Raw genomic sequence first — 24,876 nt, 5'->3', positions numbered from 1 at the left:
CCGATATACGCTATTAATGCGGACCGGGGGCAATAGCGTATCTCGAATATTAGCGTAAGTCGAATTTCGAGGTTTTCAGTAAAATTATAGCTAATTTTCGTAAAATTTTGCTCTTTTTGCTTCAGATTAAATTAGTTAATTAATCTGATTTCGACCGAAAATTACAATTTTGTACCTTTAAAAATGGTTTTTAAATTTCGACAAAAAGGGAATTTATTTTTCATTTGACATTTGATGGTTTAAATCAGTACAATTTGCTCGAAGAACTGTCAAATTGAGAAATAAGCGTGTAGCGAAATGGCGTAGATCGAGTATGGCGTATATCGGGGAATACCTTTACATCGTTAGATTGTTGGAAAACTGATATTTGGACAGATGAGTCCAAATTAGAACTTATGTTCAAAAAATATCTAGATACGATCCATAAAACCAATATGTACTCTTTAATGGCTCCTATCGAGATTTCGTGTGCTAATTTTGATGCAAATGTGGTGAAAATGACGTGTTGAGGAAAAAATATATCTTAAAGCTCTGAAATACTCTTAGGAAAATCCAGAAAAAGGGCCCTTTCCGTTTTAAGTTCGTTGGCTGAAATTTCAGCCTGTTAGCTGTTTTCATTGTATAGCAGTTTTTGGGCAGCTATCTAAGTGGGTATAATATACAGGTGCTATTTAGAATGCTTATTTATATCGCTTCTGTTTCTGAACGAAGATTTTAAGAGTGTTTTATGTATTCGTCAAGCTCTCCTTCGTCAAGTTTTGACCTTTACCCCATTTAACCTTTACCCAAACATCGCGTGCCGCATTAAAGGCCCTTGAGTTCATAGGCTCGCGGGTCATAGTTTGGAGACCCTTGATCTAGGCTGAAAATTGCTGGCTAGTTTTATGTGATTTTATAAGGAATGATTTTAAGATTTCAGCATCCTATTGTCAAACTCCTAACAAAAAGTTAACTAGAATCGTGGAGCGTCCCAATATCAGAATTTTCTCGAACCGTAATGAATACAAGATAAAAGTGTACAACAGTACTAAATAAAACCAAAACTACCGGATAATCAAATGTATTTTAGCTGAAAAACGCGAAATTAGACTTACGCGAAAATTCGAGTTAGGTCGCGGGGCCATAGGCATTCTCAACGCTCATTTTCTCAAGCACTCATGAGTGCTTTTGAGAAACCTTCGTTCTCAACGTTTATTGAATTGGCACAAAATCAATTTGAGAATCTTTTTAGAATCTTAGAGAAAGTTGACGATGCAGCGATCAGCTATTTGAAATACGAGCAATTGTGCTATTCGTTTATCGGCAATTACAGTGGAGCGCCGTTTATCTGGATATCTTTCATCCGACTGTCCGTTTGTCCTTGCTGTTGAGATATTACAGTTCAATACAAAGGTGACTTTGCGTTCTGAGAAGGATGTTTGAAAAAAAAAGGTTATCAGAGCACAATTTCATAACTACAAACACTATAATTCATTTCAAATTAGAAATATTCTCATTAGAAAAACATAAAGTTTATAAAAACTGGATAATTTTTATCAAAACATAAGATAAATTCGATAAAAATCAGGAATATGTAATAAAATATATTCTTTGACTTATTATCCGTGTTATTCGCATAATACATTCGCGGCGAGGTCTCGATAAGCCCGGATAAGCGGCGCTCCATTGTACGTTTCAATTGTTTTCAATGTTCATAATTGAAAATATTTAAAAATATGCGATCAAAAACGTATCTTCTATTTTAAGTTCCAAATAAATCATGATTGGCTATATCAGTTTCTCGGAGTGAGAGGTACTAACGACGGCCGCGGACTCATGTTAGAGAACAAGTTTTGAGTGCTTTAGAAGGCTCCATGGCACCGCGGCCTTACGCGGATTGCGCAGGAACGCTTAAACCGCGTATCTCGAGAGCAGATTGACATTACTTACTTTTATGCTAGGTGGTAAACACCACGTTATGTCTAGTTGACACACATCTGAGACTGGTTTCACAATCAAAAGTTTTCTGTAGAATTCATCCCGAAAAGCATTTTTTTCGTTATAAAATGCTGACAAGTTATTAGCCGGTAGTTGGTTGGAAGGTATGCTTGAAAAATATTTCACAGTTAGGGATTCGAGCTCGTCTAGGCTCATGCGCGCTTGTACAGCAAAGTGCATACGATGAGCTGAATAGTGTTGCCTTTGAAATTTATGGAGCTCCTTATACAACTCGTCATCCGATATGTTATTTTTTAAAGTTTTTAAATTTCCCCAAGAAAATAAACTTATTGGATGATCATCATTACCGAGTGATGCTATCAATTGTTCACGAGCCGGAGTAAAACGATTCTTGTTTGTTTGAAACTCGCTTTCAACGGCATCACGTTCACGGCAAACGGAATCGCGAAGCATTAACGGTTCAGTAAATAAACTGGCAAAACGATCCAAAGCACCATCTAAATGCGCTTCATCTATTTCAAAATAAAAAGTGGTTTCTTCCAAATCTGTTACTGCATTGTCAAAACCACCGCATTTCTGAAAAAAACAAGATTAGAAAGAATTGTTACATACTAACAGATATTTGGAAGAACACTGAAATTTATAACTTTTGCAAAACTTACACTGATAAAGGAATCGTATTCATTTTCCCGCGGGTACTTTTTGCTTCCCATAAAAATCATGTGTTCTAAAAAATGCGCTAGGCCTTGTACGTGGCGCGGATCGCTGAACGAACCTACTCCTACACAAAGGGCAGCAGCAGCTAATTTTTCACCTTCATGTTCACTCGTTATCAAAGAGTCATTAACACTACTGTCACTATCGTCATCCGAGTCGCAATAGACTTTCACTTTATTATCCAACCGTTCGTTATCCTCAGATCCTTTTGAATCTTCATCATCAGATGAAGTACTGCTCGTAGTTTGTTCGAAATTTTCGTAGTTTTTAGACCGTGAAACCATTACATCAGTTGAATCTGCTATTAAAAGGGCATGCAGCCCATTCGGCAATAGTATAGACCTGTAAAATTAGCATCAAATATAAAAGAATCATTTTATTGACTTGTGTGAAGTGAATTTAGACACAAAAAACAAAGATACCGAAAACGAACCAAATTCATATTCTAAAAACAATTCAAGCATGTTTCAAACTGTTAAATGTAGGTTTGTGTATGTATGCATGCGCCAATCGGTATTGTGAAGTCGGATCGATAACTTCGTCATTCTCATTCCTATGCAGGAGTAAGAAGTGGGACATATCATCATTGAGGAAAATGATTGTTACCAGAAAGAACTAATATTTTTTTATGATTCTGTTTTCAAACGACACCTGTTTGTATAGATTGCACAATCCTAACTTGTATAAAAAATAGTCGATCATGCAAATTCTTTTTTTCATACAAAATTTTGCTACCAACTTTTGCAACAAGCTGTAGTGAAGAAACAGTGATAGTCAAGTTTAATTCGTTACAGGGCATTTATTAATAAATGTTTAACACTCGATCGTTTTCAAAGGAACACCCCCAATGACACTCTCGCATAAAAAATATTCTTGGCTGATATATTCTGCAACCAGAAACCGCGTGTATTGTTTTGTTTTATTCAGAAAGAATGGTAGCGTGTATTGTTACTGTAATTAAAACTATATTCATTGTTAGCGCCTACACGCACGGTCCAAAACAGCCGAAGTCATACGAAATCATGAAAAAGTCTGCGCCCTTTTGTTCCGGCGTCCTCGTGAAATTTACCTAGCCTAGCCGAATAGTTGTGTTCGATAAACATGTGTGCGTATCAGGTAGCTGCATTTTTACTGCTTACCTGCCGTATGTCGCTGTGATACCGAGCGAGACGCATAGACAACGCGTCTATAGTATATGTCTAGCCGTGGGGAAACTTTTCTGTGTCGCTTTTGCCTTGTCCTTGCCTTTGGATCGAATCGTATGCCATCTGCTTTGCCTTCGGGCGTGGGCAGGACCGTGGACGCCGTCTGTTCGCAGACATTTAGACCACCTTGTCAGGACAAGCAAGGATATCCCAAAATAAAACTAAAGCCTTGCGCGTACCTAAACAGCAAGCTGTTTCGCAAAAAAGGATACCAGCTCGTTGATAGTGAGTCATTCCCAACCAGAGGGACCAGAAGTACTGATTTATCTGTATTCCTCATGAATTTTTGTCTGTATTCTGTATTCCTCATGATTAGACCAGAACCAGGAGTTCATCACTGATAACTAAAACCCGTGTCTTTTCTTCATGAGATGCGATGAAATTGGAAGGGAAGGTAAAATTGTACATGGGTGTAGCATATCTGCTATACAGAACTGATTATAGCACACACTATCAGCTAGTGTTGGCCGTTCCGGTCCGAACCTAGTAAAAAAGTTCCGTTCTTTATGTAGGCCGTTCCGTTCCGATCCTTTATACAAAATCGTTCCGTTCCGTTCATTCCGTTCCGTTCATTCCGTTCATTCCGTTCATTCCGTTCCGTTCCGTTCCGTTCATTCCGTTCCGTTCCGTTCCGTTCATTCCGTTCCGTTCCGTTCATTCCGTTCCGTTCCGTTCATTTCGGTCTTTCCGTTCTTTCCGTTCATTCCGTTCCGTTCAATTCGTTCTTTCCGTTCACTCCGGTCTTTGCCGCTTCAATATTGTTAGCAAGGTGCTATCGTTCGTGCGTTCCGTTCTTTGAAAAAACCGGCTTTGGCCGGCTGTTGCTTGCTGCATGCAAGATACTTGTTCACTCTTTCTCGCACACAGTATGTGTTGCCTGTGCACTCTCCCATGCTCACAGGAATATTCATCGCACTTCGTCGCGTATCGTTTATAAAAATCGTGATAAGCGAAACCAAAAATGGTGTTGCATTTGGTATTATGGTGCAATTTGTAACATCTATTATACTTTTTGTTATAATTTAGCTTATCTTAACTAGACAAATAATTATTATAAAATTTAAATCTGTACTCATATGGCAGAACTGGTTGGAAAAAATGTATTATAATATGTGAGTATGAACAACGAAGAATAAAATGTATTTATTTTTTATGCCACGATATCCACTTGATCCATGATTCCAATATTTAGCCATTCGATTCGAAGCATTCTGTTCCATTCGACAACCGTTTGAGTGCCGTGATGTTGTAAACGATTTATGTAAAAAAAAAACTATTTGTTTTAAGTAGTAAGTGAAATTCAAATAATTAGTCAATCTCGTGATACAATCGTCAACTCGGACCACTCAATAACTTCGGCATGGGTAAAATCCTCGAATGGATCGTGCCCCCATACGCTGGGATGATTATCCTGCTATGGGCATTTAAGTTACTGATTGCCAAGCCTATCAGTGGTACAGGAAGGTTTTGATCGAAAATGGTCGTCGCATCTAAAAAGTTAAAAAATGCTAGATAATAAATGCATGCTTTGTATTAGCACAGCTGGTACAGCTTACTGGACATAGATTGAACCCATCTAGATTTGGTGTCAGATATGATTTCAGATTGAAGAAACGCCTTTTTATATCCTGTAACAATTAACAACCCCCCCCCCCCCCCCCCCGGATGACAGTTTGGCTTCTAAGCTCTGGGTCGGTACTTTTGCACCCCAGGTTCACGTTCCGTTCTTTTTGAAAAATGAACTAGTTCCGTTCCGTTCCTTTTTTTTAACGAAATTCCCAACACTACTATCAGCTATAGACACATTGTAACACACTTCGGGAAACCAAATCACTCCATTGCAACACATTCATTATAACACATCAAAACAAATCTAGCACACCATAGCAATACACCCAGACCATACCGTTCGTAGAAAAAACAATTGAGACACATTTATCGAAAACAACCGAAACGCGCAGCATAAGCAATTCAATCGTTACCGCAGCAAAGCAGACAAACTGAGAATGCATAGCAAAAACTCTAAAAACGCAACGTATGCAAAGACCGGCTAACGGACCCGTTCCTTGGCTAGAACAATTGAAACTTTCCAGAACATTTTTAAAAACACTAAAAGCGCAGCATAGGCACAAAATGACCTACACATCACTCCGATACAATTGTGGTAGGTTCGGCCGCGCTTCTCAAACCGTTTCGGAGAGTCAATGCGCGGAGGGCAGTGAAAGGGGAGTGGAACGAGGAAGGGGATCGTACGGAACGCGACACCAAAATGTATACACATTCGTCGCGTATCGGTTGCGTCAACCCGTTCACACTTACGCTGAGTTCGAAAAGAAGCACTTGCTACGTCAGTGGAATCGCGGACTGGATCGACCTTGCGCGTCGAGTTGATGGCCGAGGCGGAATCGGACACCGTTGGAGAAGTTGGGTGGAACTAGTGCAAACATGCACTTTACTTCGATGAGGGTAATGCTGATCGGTCAACTGACTGAAGAGCTGATAAACAAAATTGGTTATCAAATTGGCCAGAGCCTACGGCGGAATCTGCAAATTGGTGAGATGCACCAGAACACGAGTGATCTACGTGTCTGTGGAAGGTGAACTGACTTCGCCATCGATTTGAGCTTTATTTATAACAGAGATGGTGTGAAATTTGTGATACATTTGGCAATCAGATGTTTGTCAAATGTGAACTTTCGTTTGGTTTTCCGGGTTTAGGTTTTTTAACAGTGGTTTCTCAAATTATACCTAGCGTGTTTGTGTTTTATCAACTATCCGTGCATTGTGGATGTAGCAAACGTTTTCCTGTTTATGCCTGGGGTTTTACGGAAGTTAAATTGTTTATCTGTGGAGTGTTTTCCTTATTTATGTTTTGGGGTAAAACACGAGAACATTTACGCTTCTAGTGTTCAATGTCTTTTTACCTGGCTGTTGGTAATGCTATGTTTAATTTGACCTACTGTTAGCAGTAAATCTGCCACACAATGTATAAATGGCACCTCAATCCAATAACCTTTAATTAGGACAAAAACACATTCCAAAACCAAATGTACCAAACCCATAACACCTATTGAGTATAAATAAAATCAATTCCGATCGCGGCAGAACAGATGCATTCGGACTGTCAAGATAGGACGTTACGCTGCCTAAAAACTTCGCCTTCCAACTTATTTCAAGAGTTTAGCTATGTCCCCCTTCCCAAGGTAAGGCCAACGTGTCCAGTAAGGGAACCCCCTTCTGGGTTTCTATGATCGCCTGGACGATGATCAAGTGTTGAGAAGTCCGCTTCGAACAAAGTATTATTCTACGTCGATACATGTCAGCAAAACACTGACCTACCGCGATGGTACGCGTTGATCAGTTGAACCGTATGTACGTTCATCAGATTACATGGCGACCGTAACTATCTGAACTATCTAAACACCACTAAACGCGAACTATCCGTGACTATCTGAGCTGAATAAAAAAAAGGGGTTGTAATTATACCCGATTTGTCCTACAAATCCTACAAACTCAAACGTAGGTTTTTATGGCTATTGTTGTGTTAAACTCACAAATTGATCAAAATAATCGCAATATCAATCGAAATAGCTGCTGACAGTAGATACGATTAAATCGCATTCGATTTAGCACTACCACTACGACTCGTCCTAAGCGGCCACGGGAAACCCCCAAAAAGAAGAATCGCCACCGCTCAAGAAGGAAATGTGCCTCTCAATCCTTCGTTGGCTTAGAATCCTCAGTACAATTTTCAGATTGACACTTCAGAAAAGCCTCATTCTCGAGACCGCCATCAACCAAATCAGATGCATCTTATTTAAATAAAAAAAGATGTGTTTTCTCGTGTAGATTCGTGTAGCACCCCCCACCCCACCTCCTTCCTCCCTACCCCTCCGCTAAATACTTTAAAACATACTAAAAACTACCGATACAAATTGAAACTCCTACCGAAAACTACCGTTCAAATTTTGAGGCTCCTACCAAAAACCGCAAAAAAAAACATGGCCACACTGTTCCCAACCCACATATACAATGCTGTTAAGATTGAAATATCTTGAAAGGATTTTGCATTGAGATGTACGAGGATGGAAACTGTGATAAATGTGTGATATACAACACGGGAAGGCATATGATCGTTGACTGTGGTAAACACAGAAATGAGGAAATTGGTAGAGATGATCTCGAGAAAAAATGGAAAGAAAAGTTAGGAAAAATTTTCATAAAATAGCGGAATTTATAAAATAATTAATACAGAATCTTGAAAATATAGACAATAAGATGAATGAACTCATAGTGCTATGCGGACACTAACATCCCAAAAGCTGTTTCTGATAAGAAAAAAGTAAATTTAGGAGGCAATCCGCAGCTCGCAGGAGGCAATCGCAGACTTTGAAAACGTTTGTAGGATTTTTGGAAACAAAAATCTAGTTTAGACAGCTTTCTCATTAAAAAAAACAGTCAAAACCTATAAATAACAACTAAGATAAGTAACAAAACAGAAAAAAACTAACATTTATAAATAACACAAACGCAAAGTACCTAGACCACTACCAAAGAGACTAATCAACAGGATCAGTCAAGCTGATAGAAAACTACACAAACTCACAAAAAAACTAACCTACCGAGAGAAAAAACAAATAAACCAAAACGGAAAAATATACCAAAAACAAAGCCTTTAATATAATATAAAACAGAGAAAATAACAATAGTAAAAAACACACACTCATACACACACAAAGGAAACATTACAAATATGCAAAAGAAATAGTCTAAAAGAAATATACATAGAAATCTAAATGATCAAAAAATACTTTTCATAACGAGCAAAATTACACTGTTGAGTAATGAATTTGTACGGTATAAACGTATGACCTTCTGTCACTTGAATTTGTTGCTTGGGAATTGTATTGATGGGACGAATGAAGGAAAGAAGGAATAAAGAAGAGTCTAGCGCAAGTGTTCAAACTGTACAGATGTTACTCTCTCTACCAGTTGAGAAATTCGCTAACTAAAACACACACATTACAAGTAAATTCATTTGTGTTTCTGGTGCATTTCACATTCAGCATTAGTTTGATTTTAATTCTCGCTCAGGCAAGCTTTGATTTAGTTGATGACCGCTAATTGGAGTGATTCGCTGTTTTAAAACACTTAAACGTCAAAATATGAAACATCCGGTGTCTCATGAAGGGAAATTCATCACAAAAGTCCATTTTCCCACAAATTTTGGCACTTTTGCCTACCTGTGCTATTGTTTTACACCAGGGGTCTCCAAACTAAAGCCCGCGGGCCGCATGCAGCCCTCAAGAGCTTATAATGCGGCCCACGATGACTTTGCCAGAGTTAAAATAAATATTACGTTATTTTAACTTTTGCGAATAAAATTGCATTTTTTACTTTTCTTAGACAAAAATCAAACTATAGTTACACGAAGCTGTCAAGTATCGTAAGTATATTGCTATAAACACGAGATTTAAACGTTCACTCATCAGTTAAAGGTAGCGTCATATGGCCCTCAACATAGTTATTTTTGAACCAATGCACAATGGGCAGCTTAGAACAAATTTTGGGATAAAATTATTTTTGCAGAAATTGTTAGATTTTATCGTTTGTAGTAAAGAGTTATGATAGTAAATAACATTTTATATGTAGTTCGCATCCATACCACCAGGTGGCGCTACATAAAATAATGTTTTAAGGGAGCTTTGCTTAATTTTATTAATTTTGTGTTTTTTTCATGTATTTGTTGTTTCTAATAGTATAAATCATATTAAAATATACTGTAATGTTTCATAATATATGAACAAAACATAATCATTTTGAATAAGATAATATTTTCTGCTTTGTATAGGACAATTGTAGCTAATTTTCATCACTTTTACTCACAGGTAGTACAAATATTCCTGGTAGTACAGATTCTCGCATACGCTGATGATATAGACATCATTGGTCTGCGGCTCTCCTATGTAGCAGAAGCCTACCAAGGGATCGAGCAGGCGGCAGAGAACCTCGGATTGCAGATAAACGAGGCAAAGACCAAACTGATGGTGGCATCATCAGCGGGCCCGCCAACAAATAATCAGAATCTACGTAGGCGTGACGTGCAGATAGGTGAACGCACTTTTGAAGTCGTCCCACAATTCACCTATCTGGGATCAAAGGTCAGCAACGACAATAGCATGGAAGCTGAGTTGCGCGCAAGGATGCTGGCTGCCAACCGGTCATTCTACAGCTGAAAAAGCAGTTCACCTCAAAGAACTTGTCGCGACGGACGAAGCTGGGACTATATACTACCTATATAGTACCAGTACTCACATACGCCTCTGAGACATGGACACTGTCCAAATCTGACGAAACCCTCTTAGCCGCGTTCGAGAGGAAGATGCTCAGAAGGATACTTGGCCCCGTATGTGTGGAAGGACAATGGAGGAGCCGCTATAATGACGAGCTATACGAGATGTACGGCGACCTCACTGTCGTACAGCGTAGAAAGCTCGCCAGGCTCCGGTGGGCTGGCCATGTTATACGCATGGAAACGGACGACCCAGCCCGTAAAGTCTTTTTAGGCCGTCCACAAGGACAGAGGAGGCGTGGTAGGCCCAAATTGAGGTGGCAAGATGGCGTGGAGGCGTCCGCCATTAAGGCCGGGATAACGGACTGGCAGACGAAGGCGCGAGACCGTGAGCGATTTCGGAAACTCCTGAGGCAGGCCAAGACCGCAAAGCGGTTGTAGCGCCGGATAAGTAAGTAAGTAAGTACAAATATTAAAATTTTACATACACAACTTAGGTGGATGCTATTACAAGCGCCTGACTTCTAGTTCACATTTCTAAAGACATGAATAAAGGCATTTAAAGAATTAGATAGAGCAGGTACATTGAAATAAAGTACTTCCCAAATTCGTAATGAAAAGCAGCTTATATTGTTAGTCTTTGAATATTCATCCTATACTTTTCCAAGTCCTGTACTGCCTTCAGAAGGGGTAATAAAACTAAACATTGTATGTTCTTGGTTTTACAACTATCCGAAAAAATCAGAGTTCAACGATAGCTACAAACAAAGTAATTACTTCATTTGTAAAGCTAAACTCTGTCTTTGTTTTAGTGCTTGTAGCTACTGATATTGAATTGGTTAACGAATCAGAGGAATACAGCTCATTATACAAAATGTCCTTCTGGATGCATTTTCTTTCTTGCAAAATATTCTTTGTAGCATACTTTCCTCTATCCTTATATTTAGTTTGTCATGACTTTTGGGAGTTTCTTCTCCCTAAACGCCAATAGATGCTGGTGCATTCATAACGTTTTCCTGTTATGCGTATAATTTCAGAATTATTTTCCTTACATCCGTCTATAATCTGGAGTAGGACCAAAAGGTATTTGGTTCTGATTTGCTTCATTATATTTCATAATAAAGTTAGGTTAGAATAGAAATTTACATATTAGATAAGTACATGAGCTGAAAATAAGATACACAGCTTCGTAATGGAAATTAAAATCACGTAGAATATAGTTTTGTAGAATACACTAAATACGCTACACTAGGCTCCTATAGAGCCGCCTAGTTGCGCATGTGTCTATTTTTAGAAAAAGTTGATGTGAAAAAACTTCAATAAAATTCGCGTTCGCAAACTTTAGTAGAATATTTCTTCACAGATTGATAGTATATATTACACTATTATGTGACATATATGAGACAACGCCACTCTACGCCACTTTCATAATGGCATCATGTCAAAAATTAAAATGATGAAATTTTTTAGGAAGTTTTATCAGTTATTATCGTTTATTTTTGCATAAAATTAACTTAACTCAAAATGTATTTTTATGTATTTTTAAAGCTGACTAAATATCCTTTTTAAAATGTCTAAACTTATCAAAATCGGTTTATATTTGAAAAAGTTACAAAGGTTCAAAGTTTTCCAAAAAAGTGAAAAAATGTCTGCGTTTTTTAACAAATCTCGACTTTGAAAGGTGTTTTCTAGAGAACCAGAAAAGATAAAGAGCTCATATTTGGTATTTTTCTTAGTTTAACCCTTAGTATTAAAACCTATAATTTGGAATTGCGCTATTACAAAGTTGATTTTTTGAATTTCATCCCGGCAAATGCCCATTGTGCAACGGGGCCCGCGAGCTGAAAAGTTTGGAGGCCCCTGCTTTACACAATCACACTTTAATTTATACTTTATATAATATATAATTAATATCAACATAAATAAATGAGAAAAGTTCAAAACGTTCATTCAAGTCAGCGCCAATAAAAGCAATCAATCCATCGAAAGATCCCTGCAGTTAGCGAATATTAGCCGGCATCGCGAATAAATGAACTCTTTTCAACAGTCGTTTAAAGTTCATTTTGGTTTAACCGAGTTCATTTGTTGTTCATTCCTGTTAAAATAAACGACCGTCAAAACAGTTAACGACTAGTCGTTAACGCACATAGGCAAACACAGGGGAAAATCGAACAGTATAATAAACGACGGTTAATTTGTATCGCATACGCTCTTGACAGTCGTTTATTTTAACAGCGTGTGATAAGCTGTCGTTAAAATTAACAGATGAACAATTTTCTTGATTTTCTTACGTAGCATACAATTGAATCAAATAAATAAATTGTATGCATACTTTTGTGTTGTGTTTACTGTTAAATAAAACATTTCCTAGCTTTTGTTTAATAATTGTACATATTTGTTACCGTTCTTAAGACGAATCACCTTGCACTGTTGCCTACTTACAAATTACATTTATCCCAGAAAATGACCGAGCCTAGCTGGAAAAATATGTTTTTCTTATTTTTTTATTTTTAAGTCTTAAGAAGTAATTATATCAAGACACTTTCCTATTCCGTCCAAGTAGATATCCAAGTGTTACTCTTCTACTTTTTATTTTTATTTTCTGACGAAACAGCCATTGTTGCCTATACCAATAATGGTACTTGGTTATCAGTCTTCTATTTGGCGTGATTTCCTCCGCGGATATGCAGGTCTAAAGATTTAGTACCACGCAGCCGGATAGTCAGTCGTAGCTACGGGGAGACCGGTCCATTGGGAGACCCAAGAGAGTCACTGACAACATAGTGGCTTATTGAATACTAGTACCAGGATAGTCAGTCCTATGTATGAAAAGTACGGCCCAAACGGGTCTTGAACTCATGACGGGCATATTACGTTGTTTAGTAGTGCATGTTGAACCCATTGGTGCAGCGTGTTTGGGTCGGGTCGGGCCAAAGTAGGTTCAAGACCCTATCCAATTCGCTGCTCCAATGGGTCAAAATCGCTTGTACTTTCATGCACCTTCTGATAATTTGGGTCTAAAATTGAACTATCGATTTTTTTTCTTTGGCACAACAACCGCTGTCGGTCAAGGCCTGCTTGTGCCCACTAGTGAAGTGAGCTTGGCTTCAGTGACTTATTGTTAGCATAGCAGGATAGTCAGTCCTACGTATGGGGACACGGTCATGGGGGACTCCGAAAAACCGCACCCGCTGTACCCACGGGTTGGAATCGATTCTTATTGGCTCCTGACGGTTTCGAAATTGGAGTGTTATACCTACTATCTGGTGCTGCTTCCAATTTTGGCGGAGTCGTTTGGAAGAGATGGCCGTTAATTTTTGCGATTTTATCCATCTCTATCACGATCGAGTGTGAGAATCTCACGTGTTTTTGTTTGTTACAAAAATTCATCAGAATTTTTTGGACTGCAAGCCAGCCCCATTGTATAAAAAAAAACCTAACCAGCAAATGAAACATGCCTTCTCGCTTTACAAACACACAATTAAATGAGTCAGAGCAAGAAAGCGGTTTGATTTTGCTCCCCGGGTATCATACTTATTGTTCGAAGAAATATTCTACGAATCGGTTCTATACGACAAAATATTTTGTCAGCCCGTGCTACTGCTTGGTATCACTTATGCCAGTCAAAAACTGTCTGTCGCCAAGTCGGGAGTAAAATCATGAGTGGAACACCGAAAGACCAATAGTAAGTGTTAAAATGATTACAAATGGTCGTTTTAATTAAAAACAACACGTTTACATCATAGACGATCTTCAGTGCAACGAGCGAGCAAAATTCAGCAGCAAAAGCTGTTAGAAATAATGGAGGAAAACCCAGAAGTGGCTAGAGGAACAGCAAAAAATAGTCAGACAAGTTTTTGGGACGATTTGGCGATACAATCAAACGCATTACGACCACCTTCTAAGTCAGGCAAAGAATGGTTAAGAGTGAGTATATTTCTTCATAGAGGTTTTGAGAATATTCTGGTAATAATCTTTCTTTGCTGTAACCACATTTGTGTCGCAGGCTTGGATCGAAAAAAAATACAACACTAAGAGGAAAATAACGGAAAACAAAAAACAACAGAATATGACAGGAGGAGTAGGAAATTTTCAAAAAATCGACGATTTAGACGAACGAGTGATGGCAATATCAAATTTAGACAAAAGTGTAGCTCCAGCTCCCGATTCGATTTGCATTGGAGTACCGGAAGAACTGCAGGAGGTAGAACCGCTTCCGTTACAACAGAAAGCAGGGACCTCTAAGTCTGTCGACAAGTGCTCCACGGATACGAACCAGCCAAGAATAGAACAGAAATGGATACATTCTTTAACCAAGAAGATTATTCAAGTGAATTGGAAGAACCCATAAAAATTCACAAAGAAACGGAAACGTCAAAAAATACAGCTCAAACAAAGACTAGCAAGAAAGGAGCACAAGCAATGAAGGACTTCACGCAAATAGTCATTGAGCAAAATGACAAAATTATTGAAAATCTGCAAGGCTTAAATGAATTGGCTAGGACATTCGTAACAGGTACATTACAGTTTCAACAAGAAATCCTAGCCCATTTAAAAAAAAGAATTCAGATTCTTAAAAATTAAATAGGGGTGAATTTTAGGGGAAATCGTAGTTCCGCGGTTGCACCAAATGATGAATGTGGATTGAACTTTACTTAATTGTTATGTGGATATAAATTTGAAGTGAAATAAATATATGAATTTTATTGTGGAATTTCAATATTGTTGTTGTTGCTGAATTTTTTTTCATCTTATTTTTTTTTTCATTTATATTTATACTATGCAGATATTCTTGATATAAAAAAATAACAAAATAATTATTTCCCATAAACATTAGACACAAACATAACTTTAACTTTATACCCGTCATGGGTCAAGCCTCGTATGGACCGTGCCCGACTGACTATCCTACTAGTGGTAATGAACAATTCAGTGATAGCTATGCCCTATAGTGGTGATTATCTAACAATCATTTTCTGGCATGTTATTCATTATGCAGAGATTGTGCAGGGCACAGCAGACGTTAATGATCCGTACGCATTTGGATGGAGAATATCGTAGCAGTCTCGGGAAGGAGGCATCTGAACTTTCCTATCAGAACACCAAATGCGTTTTCAATCACGGCACGAGCTTGTGCATGTCTCTGATTGAAATTTGCCAGGTAAATTAGGTGCAGCATTTATGTAGGGCTTTATCAACCATGGCTTCGCAGGATAAGCAGAGTCACCTTAGAAGAAAAACAGTTCGTGTATGTTAGTCATAGTGTAGTTCTAACACAAAATATTAAAAATGTATATACCCAACAATTGAGCATTTTATCTCCATCTCTCCATTTCCTTTCGAAAAACTTAAAAGCTGGGCTCATACTAAAAATGCATGAATCGTGATTGGAGCCACTGAACCTTGCATCGACGAACCGGATAAATTTACGGTTGTCGCATATCTAAAAAAGCAGTACTTGTAATTCATATGTTAATATAATATGAGTAGCACTAAACTTACCATCAACGCGTTTAAACTGTAGTACCCTTTTCTATTATAGTAAGGCACACGATCTCCGTAAGGGGCCAGAATTCTAATATGAGATCCATCGATGCACATTACAACACCAGGGATTCCACATTTTTGGTAGAAGTAATTTCTGGCTTCTGTTTTTTTCCACTTCAGACATTTGCAACGTTATATACTTGAGCAATTTTGTTTGCATTACTCTCAAAGTCTCATGTAAGACTTCTGAAAAGGTTGATTGCGCCATAGGTATGGTAAAATCGTTACCAACACCTAGATGGTATGACCCTTGAGCTAAAAATTTCAGCGTTGCAGCCAGCTTTTGCTTTGCTTTAAGCTCCCTATTGTGACGCGGTTTTAGTTCAGGAGCAATTAAATGTAAGATCTTTTTAAACAAACTTTTGTTGACGCGAAAGTTGCGAACAAATCGAAAATTAGAGAAGAAATACAACATAAAATGAGCTGTACACATCTTTAATAACATACACAATCACTTACGCTTTATCGGAAAGCATGAGAGGATCCAATTGTTTCCGCAATTTCCTGCGATACGCTGACAAATCTGCATCGCTTTCGTTGTTATCTCGAGCAAAAATCAATAGTAATATATTCATAGCAATGTATTTCTATAATAATTTGTTGTTCACTGTTGCAAATTATAACCACACTCATAGACGCTTTCCCAACCAAAACAAAACATACATATTTGGCAGTTCAAAATCTGCTCGGTGTAAACGACCCGGTTAACATTTAACGACTGTTAACTCAATGCGTTCGCGATGCCAATGTCGAGCAGTTTTTAACGACTCGGGTTAATTTTTAACGACTGTTAATTTTAAACCATTTCTTTGGCGATACCGGCTATTGTTTGCTAAATGGAGTTTGTTTACATCTCGGTATCCTACTGTGCTAAGTAATCGTTTAATATAGAACTAGAAGAAGTGTAATAATTGTTTGAATCACAAGTGTCTGGTATATGTATAAGAGTGCTTCAAATGCGTTTCTTTTGCTTTTTGCTCATGAAGGCGAGAGTTTAACCAACTAATTGTTTCCACTTGGATGGCTTCCATAGGAGTACATATCATATCTGCAAGTGGGTTGTATTAGTAGTGAAGAATATTACCCACAAAAATATAATTATGTTTAAACTGGCTTATTTTTGAAAAAAAAAATATCAGAAAATGAAAAAATATCTGCGGAACACCAACATTTGCGGTCCTGGAACCAATTAACTTACTTTTCATACGAATCATATGGAAAAAAACCTCTCGCTTAACGAGTGAGTCATTAGAACGGATTGAATGGATCGTTATGAGGGTTTTCGTAGTATTTTGATGTGGATGGCACAGGTGGAAAGAAATTCAAAACATTTGTGAGGAAAAATGTGTGGATTCGAGAAATTCAGAGGGAATAAATTAACCGGACGTGCTCTTCAAGGAATTTCAAATTGAAACGTAACAATTTGTTGCATCTAAGGCAAAGCAGTTATTTAAATAAAAAATATCTTAAAGTCATCATTTTTTTCCAAAATTTTAAATTTAGTTCCGAGTTTTTAATTGTGCAAATTAAAACCATAGTTTAACCTGCATTAAACTGTTAGGAAAAATTCTGGTGTCACCGTTCTCCCTCATTCAATTCTCCTCTTATAACCTTCAGTCATTTCCCGTGTTTTCGTATTTGCGCGGATTTGTAAACTGGATCTTAAATGGGTTGACGCGGTTTTTAAATCGACTCATGTAACAGCTCTGCACATGTTTGTAACATTTTCATAGACACGGGTCAAATGTTCATATTAGACTAGGTAGGTGGAATTGGAATTCTTCGGTCAAGAATGATTCCAGCGATCGATTAGACGTGATAATTCTACTTGATAGTGTAAAAACGCGCAACGAATCTATAATTGGTTTTGGTAGTAATTATTCTATTTCAACGATAAAAACACGTTGAAAACTTCTCTGTATTTGTTTTGCCTTTCTTCTGAACGAAAAAAAGCTTTTGTTTACTTTTGATTGAGCACTCTGATCAAATTCTCTCGGCACGGTAACAACTACGTGCTTGTATAATTTCACTTTTCCCGTCGCGGTAAAAGTTGTGAATTACGTTTTTACGTACGAATTCCTTACCACCTACCCAGTGTAATAGGGTAATTATTATTATAATTATTAAATCTTTATTCAGTTATAGTCCTGATGAATTTTCTTAGGTGTAAACTTTGTTGAGAAAGCATCTTGTGTGCAATGAACACATCATAGTAGTCTTTAGAAAATGTTTAGTCTTGTCTAAAATACATTACATATAAGTTCATTGTTTAGTTTCTGCTCCTCCTTTATTCCACTGTGTTACAACTCCGCTCAACCGGTTATGGATCCAGAAAAACTGTCGAACAAGTGTTAAGTTTGTGTAATATTGAAGAGTAATAATCTATCGAAAATTTTAATCTCGAAGAAATACTGAAAACTTTTCGAAAATTTTAATCTTGAAGAAACACTGAAAACTTTAATCTAGAAACATGTCTGAATCACACGACACCATTGAAAAATTAAACGATCAAAATTACGAAATATGAAAATTCAAGACGGAACTTTTGTTAGCAATGGAAAAGGTGCTAACTGTCGTGAAAGATTCGAAACCAGCAAGTCCCGAAGATGCATGGATTGCGAATGATGAACGTGCTAGGACACTGATCGGTCCGTCGATGGACGACAGCCAAATCATCCATGTCATGCAAACGAGTTCATCGAAAGATATGTGGGATACCCTAAAAGGCTATCATGAGCGTTCATCTTTGTCCAGCAAAATACACGTCATGCGAAAAATGTTTGCCACAAAAATGACTGAAAGTGGAGCAGTTCTAACCATTTCAAAGAACTATGTTCTCTTCGCCTTCGTTTAATTGCGCTGGGAGAAGAAATGAAAGATCCATCCTTTGTCGCGTTAATGTTGTCCAGTTTGCCAAAATCCTTTGATGGTTTGATTGTGGCTTTGGAAAGTAGGCCTGATGAAGATCTTACGGTGGATTATGTAAAAGGCAAATTGTTGGATGAAGGAAGACGTCCAGCTTATGGTGCAGATGAAGATAAAGCGTTACTATCTGGAGGAAAGAACAACACGAAATTTTGGAAGGACAGGAAACTAACAACCAACAAGAAAAAACAGTGCCATTATAGCAAGAAGTATGGGCACATAAGAAAAGACTGTAGAAAATGGGCTGCAGACAAAAGAAGTAAGCTAGATCAGCGGTCGGCAAACTTTTGAGGTAAAGGGCCAAATTAAGTTAATGATCAAGTGCCGCGGGCCAGGAGAATGCGGTTTTTTATCATTGCGCTTAAATTAATACAATTTAAACTTTTAGAAACCTCTTAGGTATTATTGTTGTTTTTCTGTAATTATATCATCTAAGCATGGTACAAAATTGATGATACCTGCTTTAAAAACTAATTGTAATCTTTAATCATTTGAGAATTGGCAATAGATGGCCAAAATTGTGATAAGTCAAAAAATAACAAAAAAAGGATCAATATCGCTTCTTGAGGACCCCATTCTTCCACGCCGCAAAAAATATTGCGGATATTCCGGGGATGATACAAAAGTCCTAACGGCTAAACAAATATCGAAGCAAACGTGGAGTCAGTAATTATAAAAATGCTTTGTGGAGAAGTCATGCCATGTCAGATAGATTGATAACTGATTCCTTATGATAAAGCACTTTGACAATCGTTGAACTCGTAAAGAGCAAAAGTGTGGAATCGTCGTTCTCGTTAAAACAACAGGGGTTTTAAATGTTCGCTTTTGCTTTCAAATACGATCGAAAATATTGCTCAAATAGTTTGACGAGAAATCAACTATTTAGTGTGAAATTAAGAAAAACGAATATTACAACATAAACGATTTATCGCGTGAAAATGTATGGAGCTATTTTACTATATTAAAAACATTGTGTTGCGTACGACCTCATTGTGAAGTAAAAGCATATATGCGGATGTAGCGAAGAAAAACGCTTCAAGTTAAAACAAAGTTTAAGCAAAACACGGCTCAAGCAATAGCGTACGCTTCAGAAACGCAACAAACATCAACAGGTAGTCAACCGTTCTCACGGTTCAAACGAGGAAGTAACTTTACGCAATTCATAAACCATAAGCAATACCGCAATTCATAAACCATTAAGTATAAATAAAACTTGTTATCAAAATATTCATAGTTACAGTTAGCTGACCTATATGCGGTCAGCAACTAAATAGCATATAAGAGATGAGAACCTAAATAAAGTAAGCGGATTCGAACACAAACCTCAGAATCGCTCGTTTCTTAATAGTCGGAGGCACTCTCCGGTCGACGAAGGAAAAATATACCCGACTCGGTGTAAAGCACCGGCGTTGGGCGCTGCGTCGGAGCAACACATCCGCCAGCAGCATTACATTGTATTGCATGTATTGCGTTGGCGAAAGTCAAATGCTCTCCCCATCGCAAAGTCGCATGCAAAACTTTTAATAAAATTATTGTAACCAGGCTTTAGTGTATTTCATCAAAATACAATTTCGTATGCGATTTCCTTCATTCCGAAAATCTTATTGTCGTGTTGAAACAATGTTAAAATTACATAACGGTTGACGGTTGAAAATTGACTAATTTATGGGTTTATCAAGGGGTTATCTTTACCCGCTTTAACAAAATGTTATATGCACTTTGAATAGCAGTATCCCATGAGACAATAGAAAACCTCTATCAGTCACCTCACCTTAACACCTCTATCAATCGAACTCTAACCAGGATGGCCAAAAAAGGTAACCAACCAACTTAGAAGCGTGCGCGCTCAACGAATAACATCCCGTAGCGTCTAAAATTGACTTAGTACAGACGTTTGTCGTCGCATAAGAACGTTACGGCGTTTTGGTCGCCAACATCTTGGCACTATTAGGGAACCATCAAAGCATCGAAAGAAAGTCCAGGTTCATTTTTGAGGTTCCAAAAGATGCAAAAATGCAGACAGAGGGACAAGCATCTACATTAATGCGTTATCTGGATCAGGAGATCGATACAACCCGCAAAACAGTGAAATAGTTCTTGAGAAACATGAACATATGTATATATCAGGAAGCAAAAATCGCGTCCACTGGCTTCGCAGCGGCAAACAATGACGCCAAAACTCATTGCTTTCGTTTTAGGTTAATTTTGGCAGAATTTGGATATGACACCTTAGCCCCCAAACTGGTACAACATCCGTCACATGTGTTCCATTGATTTTTTCTGAACCAACATGATGGAAAAGCTTTTCTCTAAAAATTTGTCGAGAAAACTTAGGATGTCTTCGTGCATCATGGTGAAAATTCGGGATAACTGACGAAAGGCAACTCGCAAAGTCTGAGATTAATTTGGGCAAGTAAGCTTAAATAATTACCTTTCAAATGATGTAAAGAATAATGAATAATAATAATGTAAAGAATAATGTAAAGAAATTGTCTCTCCTAGTTTTTTTTTTCTACAGCTATCGAAAAAAGGCATTTTTTCATGTAAAAGTTATGGGGATATTGAACGACCCGTCATTTCATAGTCTTCTTCTTCTTCTTTTGGCTCAACAACCATTGTCGGTCAAGGCCTGCTAATTCATAGTACTTTAATTAAAGTTGAAAGAGTTCGTTGGCATAAAACGCTATTCTAAAAGATATTTAGTAATTTGTATACGAATAGTTTCTTCCCATCTTTCAAAATCAGTCAAAACCTTTCGCGGGTCGGATAGAATGTTGCGGCGGGCCGCATTTGGCCCGCGGGCCGGACTTTGCGGACCGCTGAGCTAGATGGTGAAAGCGTCAACGTTGCTATTGAAGACAATCGAGAAGAAGTATTGTAGCATATCTACTATATTTTAAACTACATTATTATCAACCACACTATCAGCTATAGACACATGGTAACAAATCACACTATTGTAACACATTTATAACACATTCAGCAAATCAAACAAGGGCAACAAACCCGAGGAGTTCAGGCCACACAATCCATGCAAAAACAACCAACATATGCAACATAAGCAAAAGCAATCGTCACCGAGAACACATAGCAACGTACACGCGCGGTGACGAAGACACCCATTTGAAACCTTCTGGCGCAATACATCAAAATTGCAGCACAAGCACATAGCCACAAAAACACCTCACACCCTTCCAGACACATTGTAAATTAAAACCACACAGAAACACCTCACCTAGTAAAATACAAAACAAAAACAAGAAATTGCACCGAACCAATATATTTTATCGATAAATAAAACCAAGACCGATCACGGCAGATCAGATTCGTTCCGACTGTCAAGATAGGACGTTACGCTGCCTAAAAACTTCGCCTTACAACTTATTTCAAGAGTTCAGTTATGTCCGCCTTCCCAAGGTAAGGCTTCTAAACTTCAACGTTTCCAGTAAGGGAAACCCCTTCTGGGTTTCTATGATCGCCTGGACGATCAAGTGTTGAAAAGACCGCTTGGAACAAAGTATTATTCTACCTCGATACATGTCAGCGAAACACTGACCTACCGCGACGATATTCAAGGTACAGTTGTACGCTCCTCGCATTACATGGCGGCCATAGCTATCTCTTAACCCATTACAGTATGTTTGTTCATTGGAGAAGGGAACGAAACTTTACCATGGTGTTTCGATTCTAGTGCAACTTCTCATATGACGAACGATACGTCTATTTTGAAGTTAATTGATGAATCGAAGCAATCCTCGATTTCATTAGCGAACGGAGATTCCATCAAGTCAGATGGTGTCGGAAGCTACAAATTGTTTTCCATGGATTGAAACGGTAAACGCAAGAAAGTTTCCTTGGACAAGGTTGACTTAGTACAGACGTTTGTCGTCGCATAAGAACGTTACGGCGTTTTGGTCGCCAACATCTTGGCACTATTAGGGAACCATCAAAGCATCGAAAGAAAGTCCAGGTTCATTTTTGAGGTTCCAAAAGATGTGTGTGTGTGTGTGTGTGTGTGTGTGTGTGTGTGTGTGTGTGTGCATGTGTGTGTGTGTGTGTGTGTGTGTGTGTGTGTGTGTGTGTGTGTGTGTGTGTGTGTGTGTGTGTGTGTGTGTGTGTGTGTGTGTGTGTGTGTGTGTGTGTGTGTGTATGTTTGAATGTGATTGGTGTGTGTGTTTGTTTCACAAGTACAGGCGGTCCCCGAGATACACGGTTAATGGGGACCAAAAACGGCCACAAAATACCCCGTATCTCGAATTTCCGCGTAAGTCGAATCTCGTGATTTCCAGCCAAAATATCACTAATTTTCGTGCAATTTTGCAAGTAGGGGGTGGTTTTAGCCACCAAATTAATTATTTGATATGTTTCTACTGATTTGAACAGTTTTAAACCTTTTGAAATGGTATTTCACATTCGATCAATACGGAAATTATTTGATAATTCACGATGGATCTGTCAAATCAGTACAATTTGCTCAAAGAACTGTCAAATTTGGAAAACCGTGTATCTCTGAATCCGCGTATAAGAGGTACCGTGTATCTCGGGGACCGCCTGTATGTCGTTTCGGGTAGATTTGTTAGTAGTTTTTTTGTGTTTTGGGTAAAGTTTTTGATGTAATAAGCAGGACCACCGCCCTCGCGATCAGTGTTTTTTCGATATATTAACAATTTTACGGTCTTCTTTCGCCGTGGTCTTCTGATGACGTCCGGTTGACTTGCGCGTTTCGGTTGTCCAAGCGCATTTCGGTTGTCTAAGCACGTTTCGGTTGTCCGAAGCGCGTTTGCCACAAAAGTGCGCGATCGTTCCATTATGAACTCGATCGTTTTGCGCGTAATGCCAGCAGCAGCCATTCGCTTTATGATATGGCGCTAATAATCGGTACAATGTTTACCTCGACCCATTGTTACTAACATTGCTTGCTTGGACCGTCAAGAACGCGCTGGTTAAAAAGTTGGACACGGCTGATCCCGTGCTCAGCCTGCGTTCTGCTTCTACACGTGATGAATTACATCGTTGTAGAGCAGCGAAAAAAGTGTATGGATAAAAACTATCTATGAGTAAGCGAGTGAGCGTTTACCCATTTAAATCGAGAACAGAATACTGCCGCGCTCATGAAACAAAACGCCCATTGAAAAGAACAACTGCGCGCCAGCTCAATGCACGCACAAAGTTTCCTATGCACACACGAGCTTCAACGCAGAGATGCACGCAGGCCTTTCAATGGCGTGCACTGGAGAAACACCTGTGAGGGAATGCAGAGTTCTTTGCTATTGTTCGCGTGTCCATTTGCATCGCTGTCGCATGCACATTCATCAATCAGCACACCTGCGTTTTCGTCCAAGGAACAAGCGCTGCTGTCGATGCAAACTTTAGCTTTTATCCAAGTGTGTACGCACGCTGTTTCACATGATAACACACATTGGGCCCTTTCCGTTTGAAGTACGTAGGCTGAAATTTCAGCCTGTCAGCTGTTTGCATTATATAGCAGTTTTTGAGCAGCTATCTAAGTGTGTATAATAGACAGGTGGGCTTATCCCAAGGTGTATGAATTTAGAAGGCTGATTCTTATCGCTTCTGCTTATGAATAAAGATTTTAAGAGTGTTTTGAGTATTCGTCAAGTCTCAAGAAAGCTTGTTTGAACAAAAGTTTTCACCCATTCTGCTAAAAAGTGATATTCAAATTTGGTTTTAAAAAACCTACTATGAGACCACCTGGACTACATACACTTTGATTCTGGATTCCACCACGTCATCTCTTTGATGCACCTTGGGGTAAATGTAAACAACACTTTGTTTTCGAGCAGGTACTCGAATCTAATTCTAGCTTTGAGGCTAGAATAATCTAGACTGAAAATTACAGGCTAGTTTTTTGTGTGGTTTTGTATGGAGTGTTTACATGATTTCAGCCTCCAACTGTCAAACTCCATACAAAAAACTGTGAAGGCCCCCATTATTATCAGAAAACTTTCAACGCAATATGACATCATGGCAAGCTATGTTTTTCAGACACAAACCCGCGCACTCGCACACACACACACACACACACACACACACACACACACACACACACACACACACAAGTAACGTGGTAAAACAAGTGCACGGTGCGATGAAAAAACAGGGTCCTATCTTAATGTCCGATACTGTACCATCCTTGACGACAAACCTTTTATCTGTAAGTAAAATTACCGATTATGGATTCGAAGTGCTTTTCGATAGGTTTGTATGTCGTGTCCTGAAAGGAAAACAAGT

The 24,876-nt window shown here is 38.4% G+C and overlaps 1 protein-coding gene across 7 annotated transcripts in view; it reads right to left on the bottom strand.

The window, feature by feature from the left end:
• LOC121600858 (nardilysin-like) overlaps positions 1-24,876 on the bottom strand; it is a 42,238-nt gene that overhangs the window by 5,393 nt on the left and 11,969 nt on the right. For 5 of the 7 annotated variants that reach the window (XM_041929646.1, XM_041929647.1, XM_041929645.1 and 2 more), the window contains exons 3-4: positions 2,601-2,997; positions 1,930-2,514 (exon numbers count right to left, since the gene is read on the bottom strand). In XM_041929646.1, coding sequence (XP_041785580.1) covers positions 1,930-2,514; positions 2,601-2,997 — 982 coding nt within the window. Of the gene's footprint in view, positions 1-1,929; positions 2,515-2,600; positions 2,998-3,794; positions 3,986-6,179; positions 7,663-24,876 lie in introns of those variants that run through there. The other 2 variants (XM_041929651.1, XM_041929649.1) reach the window with 2 other exon arrangements.

Source organism: Anopheles merus, unplaced genomic scaffold (genome assembly GCF_017562075.2).
Source record: "Anopheles merus strain MAF unplaced genomic scaffold, AmerM5.1 LNR4000008, whole genome shotgun sequence".
Taxonomy (NCBI): domain Eukaryota; kingdom Metazoa; phylum Arthropoda; class Insecta; order Diptera; family Culicidae; genus Anopheles; species Anopheles merus.
This window is presented reverse-complemented; position numbering and strand designations above follow the sequence as displayed.